The sequence below is a fragment of the Poromitra crassiceps genome (genome assembly GCF_964638095.1).
Source record: "Poromitra crassiceps genome assembly, chromosome: 4".
Classification (NCBI taxonomy): domain Eukaryota; kingdom Metazoa; phylum Chordata; class Actinopteri; order Beryciformes; family Melamphaidae; genus Poromitra; species Poromitra crassiceps.
In genome coordinates, this window is record NC_139626.1 from 65,002,257 (window position 1) to 65,009,394 (window position 7,138).

Genomic DNA, 7,138 nt, shown 5'->3' on the forward strand with positions numbered 1-7,138 from the left:
ATGGGTCTGTAAGACATATCCCATTAACCAACGTTAATTTCGATGCATAACATTGCTTATCACTAGGCGATAAGCTGTGGTAGTAAGCCGAGAACTGCATTTTAAAACTAAAATCTAACTGTGTGTCGCAGATGGGCACAGAGCAGTCCTGACAGCGGGGCTTTTACACAGTTCTCTGTGTCTGTCAATGCTGGGCTCACGGCTTTTTGCCGACACGATGCGCGCGCAGCTCCAATGTTGACAGCTGTATAAGGGGTCTATAGGGAGAAATTTAGTTTGTCATTGTAAACCCACAGCACAGTAATGATGACATGTTCTTCATAGATCGAGCCTTTTAATTTTGCTCTTAAGCTTTCTCAAAGTACACCAAATTCATGCATTTTACTTTAAAATGTTTTTAAAAAATCTCGCAGGGGGGGCATGCCCCTGCACCCCCCTAGGGGGGCTGTGGTCCACCACCACAAATACTCCAAATCCTGTGGGAAACACTGCTGCAGGATACTTACTCCAGCCAGGTCACTGTACTGTACTGCAGGACTGGCATCGGGGAAGTGATCTGGATCTGATCACTCCTGTCATACTCAATAACCAGCCTGTAGAACAAGTCCAACACTTGTACCAACACAGTACCTAGGCACAGTTATTGCAATTCACAGAAACAACTGCAATATATTTGACAGTGCCGTACACAGAAAGGCTAAACAGATAAGTGCAGATCCTCACACCCTCTACAGGCTAAACAGATAAGTGCAGATACATCACACCCTCTACAGGCTAAACATCAGATAAGTGCAGATACCTCACACCCTCTACAGACTAAACAGATAAGTGCAGATACCTCACACCCTCAGGCTAAACAGATAAGTGCAGATACCTCACACCCTCTACAGGCTAAAGAGATAAGTGCAGATACCTCACACCCTCTACAGACTAAACAGATAAGTGCAGATACCTCACACCCTCAGGCTAAACAGATAAGTGCAGATACCTCACACCCTCTACAGGCTAAACAGATAAGTGCAGATACCTCACACCCTCTACAGGCTAAAGAGATAAGTGCAGCTACCTCACACCCTCTACAGCAGTGGTTCTCAACCTTTTTACACCAAGTACCACCTGAGAAATTAGTTCGCTCTCCAAGTACCCCCATGACCGACGTTCAAATACAGTCTATTCAGCTGCACAGTTTACACAGGAGGCACACTTATTCCTAATAACATGATTTATTGTTAACTTTTGTCAGCCACAGCCACAATGTACACACACACACACACACACACACACACACACACACACACACACACACACACACACACACACACACACACACACACACACACACACACAAACACACACACACTCACTCACACACACACACACACAGAGCAAACAATCGTACTTCAAACATTACACACACATACAGAGCATGTTGATGTCCATTGACAACCCACATAAGCCTAATGTGAAGGTTGTGCCTGTCTCTGTGAACACAGTCATTTGATGTCTGGGGCAATTGAGGTGAGCTTCAGTCTCAAGTCTGGCTCAGCATTGCTTCTGTATTTGGTTTTGATGGCAGCAAGTGAACAGAAGCCTTTCTCGCACAGATATGTGGTCGCAAAAGGAAGGAGGAAGCGCACAGCTTTGTCAGACAGGGCAGGGTATTCTCTCTGTTGTTTTATCCAAAAGTCCAACAACTTTCTGAAAGCAGGCTTCAGTGTTTTCACTGTTTTCAACTCTATTAAATGCTCCTGCTCAGCCCGCACTGTTGCCTGGGCTCTTCCTCCGTCCCACCGCAGCTGAATCCTAACCGTATGTAACTGGAGTTGTATTTGCGCACTGTTTTGCGCCGTTTGTGGATTTTGGGCCCCATGAAAGGATACAACATCGGGCCCACCGATGCCGGGCAGGGAAGGGGGTGCCTATCTAAAATACCTTAAATGTCAATGTCAACTTTATTTGACCATTTAATTTGTTCAATTGTCTCTCTTGCCTTATTTAGACATGATGATGCTGCTGCTGCCATGATCTCACTCACTACGCATTTCTGATAGAAGCCGGCAGTTCTGCGTGGTTTGGGGGCGGACTTGAGGCAGGACTGAACCATTTTATGAAAACCGAAGGGGGAGGAGGGTGGATGTTTTTTTTTTTTGCCAAAATACAATAAAAATAAAAATAAACCATTAGTTGTATTAGTACATTGTGAATACAATATTATATTATTGACGATAGGTTAATAATTTAATACTGCAAAAAAATCCAGTCTTCAATTCTTTTTAGGGCACCTGTCAGGGCCCCTGTCAGTCAAGGGCCCTTGGAATATCTAATACAATGATGTCACTGCAGAGCTCGAATGATGTCATGGACAGAGATCCTCATCTTACCTCTTAGCTTTGCTCGGGCTGTCATGTTCGCCAGACAGAGACAGCCGCTCCTCTCTCTCCTCAGACTCACTCATAGTAGAGCCAACACCTTTACACACACACACGCACGCACGCACGCACGCACGCACACACACACACACACACACACACACACACACACACACACACACACACACACACACACACACACACACACACACACACACACACACACACAGTTAGCTGGACTCAGTCAAGCTTTCAAGATTGAAGATCATTTGAACAGGCATAGTGAGTAAACATGTTACACAGGAGGAATGTGTCTTTGTACAGTAGCCTATGCAGCACAGCAATCACAGCAATAACAGAATATGGAGCAGACAGAAAGACAATATTCAAATGATTAATTATGAAGTGTAAAGTAAAAGTCTAAGTGACATATAGCAGGGTCCATGTAAATGACCATGAAATTATTAAGTCCATGTAAAATGCCCAGTAAGTCCAGTAAGATCACTCCACCGATTTTCAATCAGTTTGTATCACATTACAAAATCAGTATCTAAAACTGTAAACAAAGAAAAATAAAGATTGTTCACAAGTCCCAAACCTTCAAGTCCAAGTCAAGTCTCAAGTCTTTTGAGGACGAGTCTCAAGTCAAGTCTCAAGTCACTGTGTGTGTGACTTAAGTGCGACTCAAGTCCAAGTCTCAAGTCCAAGTCCCCATCTCTACATAAATACATACATATGGCCCATTTCCACCGCAGGTAGTAGCGCGATCCCGCTCCGCTCGACTCGATAATTGGTCTCATTCCACCGCTAAAAACTGTCCCAGCCCGGGTTGTATTGGGGTCGAGTCGTGCTACTTTTCGTACCTGCCTGTCGGGGTTCTATTCTGTGAACCCGGTACCATACGGTGACGTGAAAACATTGTTGACGACTGATTGGTCAGGCAGAAACGTGTTTACTCTATCTACTGACTGTCAATGCAATGCTGCATACCAGTTTAGTGGGCTTACCTTCTCTTCTGTTATGTATATTTCCATCAGTCTTTTGTGTTGCTGCCTTCGCCTCTACTGATATCATTATGAAACTAGAAGACCGTTTATAAAGCTATAGTGAAGATACTGATATCATTATGAAACTAGAAGACAGTTTAGAAAGCTATAGTGAATATACTGATATCATTATGAAACTAGAAGACCGTTTATAAAGCTATAGTGAAGATACTGATATCATTATGAAACTAGAAGTCAAGTTTATTTATATAGCCAAGTCAAGTTTATTTATATAGCCCTAATTCACAAGCATGTCTCAGAGGGCTTCACAGAAAGTATGTCTAGCTGATTCTAGCTAACACACAGTAACAAGAATATACAGAATAAAGATAACATTTGAACATTTGAAGAAAGCAGGAGAGTGGAGGAGGGAGGGAGAGGGAGGAGGGAGGAGAGGGGGGAGGTGGGGAGAAAATAGGAAATGTGGAGGAGGAGAGAACAGAGGAGGAGAGATGAGGGTGCAGGGGAGGGAAAGCCAGGGTAGGGGTAGGGTCTAGGGTTGGGGGAGGGGAGGGAGTAGGATACGGGCCCGGATTAGGGCGAGGGTGGGGAGAAATGGGAAATGTGGAGGAGGAGAGAACAGAGAAGGAGAGGTGGGAGGGTGCAGGGGAGGGAGAGCAGGGGGAATGTGAGAGGGAGGAGAGGGCAGAGAGGAGGAGAGAACAGAGAAGGAGAGGTGGGAGGGCGCAGGGGAAGGAGAGCAACGGGAATGTGAGAGAGGGGAGAGGACAGAGAGGAGGAGAGAACAGAGAAGGAGAGGTGGAAGGGTACAGGGGAGGTAGAGTAGAGGTAGGGTCTAGGGTGGAGGGAGGGAGTAGGATACGGGCCCGGATTAGGGCGAGGGTGGGGAGAAAATGGGAAATGTGGAGGAGGAGAGAACAGAGAAGGAGAGGTGGGAGGGTGCAGGGGAAGGAGAGCAGGGGGAATGTGAGAGAGGGGGGAGGACAGAGAGGAGGAGAGAGGCAGAGAAGGAGAGGTGGGAGGGTGCAGGGGAAGGAGAGCAGGGGGAATGTGAGAGAAGGGAGAGCAGGAAGTGGCAGGGATTCAGGAAAATAGGGGAGAAGAGGAGAAGGAGCAGAGGGGGGGAGAAGGAGGAGAGAGCAGGAGAAGGGAGGGGGGGCGGTGGGATGTGGGGGAGGAAAGAGCATGGAAAGAGAGGAGAACAAGAAGGGGGAAGAAGGGAAGAAGCGGGGGAAGGGGGAAAGAGAGAGGGGGGGGGGGAGAAGATCAGACAACTGACTACTCTAAGCATTAACCAGAGCTAACTGGGACATAGTATCTAGCTAATCTACAGCCTAATCTGGCCTATCCTACCCTGCTCTAGTCTGATTTTAGCCTGAACACTAACAGGTCAGCCTTAGGCTGTAGCTAATCTATCGCCTACCTAAGCTGTTCTAAACCAACCGGCAGCCCTCGACCAGTGATGAAGAGCACCGATGCCCCCCGACCCGGCCCCCGCCCACATAAGGCTTGGGAGGGAAGGCCAGGCCGGGACACAGCGGCACCCCCTCACCCCCAGTGAACGCAAGAAAACCTTTCCACCATATGGTGGCAATCCACACATGGATCGCCACATGGATTGCCCCAGTGACTTGGCTGAGGAGGAACCTTGTGAGGTCGTTGTGCTAGGGGCCCATTGCTGCGGCCCGGGCGGACCCAGCCCCCACGCGACCCGCCCCCCCAGCCCCCAGCCACCAGCATAGTGACTGAGAGCGTGAGAGCAGGCCACGCGGGGGACGGGCCCACCCAGGCCACAGCAGCGGACCCCCATCTGGGGACTCGCCTCCGAGACAGGCCGAGAGATGCCGGGCTAAACCATGCACAGAGTTTCCGATAATGAAACTCTGTGAATGGTTTATTATGGAAATAAAATTTACAAGAGAACAGAAAATTGAAAATGTAAAAAAAGAGTCCAACAGAAGGGATATAAAAATGTAATTTTTAAATTATCCTAAGATCAGGGAAGGGAGTTGAAAATCTAAAAAGTAGAGTCCAAAAAGAAATAGAAAATGCAGTCTTTAAGTGTTCGTAGGTTTAGAGAATACTAGTTAATTAGCTAGGTGAAAAAAGGGGTAACAAGATTGGGAGTTCCATGAGGATGATCTGAGGAATCCATGAGTCCGCGTTGGTGACATGGGTTAAGAGGAGGGGAGGGGAGGATAGGAGTCGGAGGTGATGATTAAGAGGAGGGGAGGATAGGAGTTGGAGGTGATGATGAGGCGGCGGGAAGACTGTTTATAAAGCTATAGTGAAGATACTGATATCATTATGAAACTAGAAGACTGTTTATAAAACTATAGTGAAGATACTGATATCATCATGAAACTAGAAGACTGTTTATAAAGCTATAGTGAAGATACTGATATAATTATGAAACTAGAAGACCGTTTATAAAACTATAGTGAAGATACTGATATCATCATGAAACTAGAAGACTGTTTATAAAACTATAGTGAAGATACTGATATCATTATGAAACTAGAAGACCGTTTATAAAACTATAGTGAAGATACTGATATCATTATGAAACTAGAAGACTGTTTATAAAACTATAGTGAAGATACTGATATCATCATGAAACTAGAAGACTGTTTATAAAGCTATAGTGAAGATACTGATATCATTATGAAACTAGAAGACTGTTTATAAAGCTATAGTGAAGATACTGATATAATTATGAAACTAGAAGACCGTTTATAAAACTATAGTGAAGATACTGATATCATTATGAAACTAGAAGACTGTTTATAAAACTATAGTGAAGATACTGATATCATCATGAAACTAGAAGACTGTTTATAAAGCTATAGTGAAGATACTGATATCATTATGAAACTAGAAGACTGTTTATAAAGCTATAGTGAAGATACTGGTGAGGTCTCCAGACCATAGTTCAAGCAGAAGGCCACTCACGCGTAATCCGATCTCAACGTGGTCAAAAATCCTAGTATGACGTCTGCTATGACGTCAAACATGACGTCAGTTAATCCTCATATATATAGCAAGGATTCTACGTCACCTCTCTCTCTCTGGCCGATCATAGCAGCAGCAGCCCACGGCAGTCCATCTCCCTTGAAGCCGGCCTCCGAAGCGTTGTTTTGCGGCTGTTTTGCACCACATCTGCAGACCGAATCAGCACCCACTCCTGGCATGTCGGATCCCGAGCCAGAGCAGTCCTGGACAGTGACGACAGCTTAAACAACGATACCCCGTTCCGGATCAGCCACGGAGCGTATTTGCCCTCCGAGACGCCTGACGACACCGGCGAAGCGGCCGTGCCACAGGCCGCCAACGTAGCCACAATGAGAAGGCACGGGGCGCGCCACTGCGACGGGCCGCGCCACAGCTCAGCAGCCGTTCCTGTCCCGGGTGTTCAGGCGTCCAGCCCCAGGCTTCTCCTCCAAGCAGGCATCACAGGCCGTTCCATCCACGTCGCTGTGGTCAGTTGCACGGCAGGCGCAGACCCCTCTGCTATCACCGGGCAGTTAAGTCTTTACTTTAACCGTAAATAAACGGGAGGTTGCGTGAGTAAAAGACGTCACGTCGCTGCCTGATGACGGTGACGTTATCACCGCACATTGCATACTTCACCACGGAGCATGTCCGAGCATCAGTTAGAATCAGGTTAGAATGAGTGTTTACTGTATAACTTCCAGACCGAAGTCAGACGGCCCAGGGAATGCTAACGCCTTTCCGTGTCAAGCTACCCAGTCTTAATACACC

General features: G+C 46.6%; 1 protein-coding gene across 1 annotated transcript in view; it reads right to left on the bottom strand.

Annotated features, from left to right (window-relative positions):
- The window catches only part of LOC310775910 (NACHT, LRR and PYD domains-containing protein 3-like), an 86,652-nt gene extending 84,195 nt beyond the window's left edge, over window positions 1–2,457 (bottom strand). Inside the window, exon 1 of the mRNA XM_083636034.1 lies at window positions 2,382–2,457. Within this exon, the coding sequence (XP_083492160.1) occupies window positions 2,382–2,455 (74 nt within the window). The 5' untranslated portion in view covers window positions 2,456–2,457. The remainder of the gene's footprint in view (window positions 1–2,381) is intronic.
- Window positions 2,458–7,138: the final 4,681 nt, after the last annotated feature.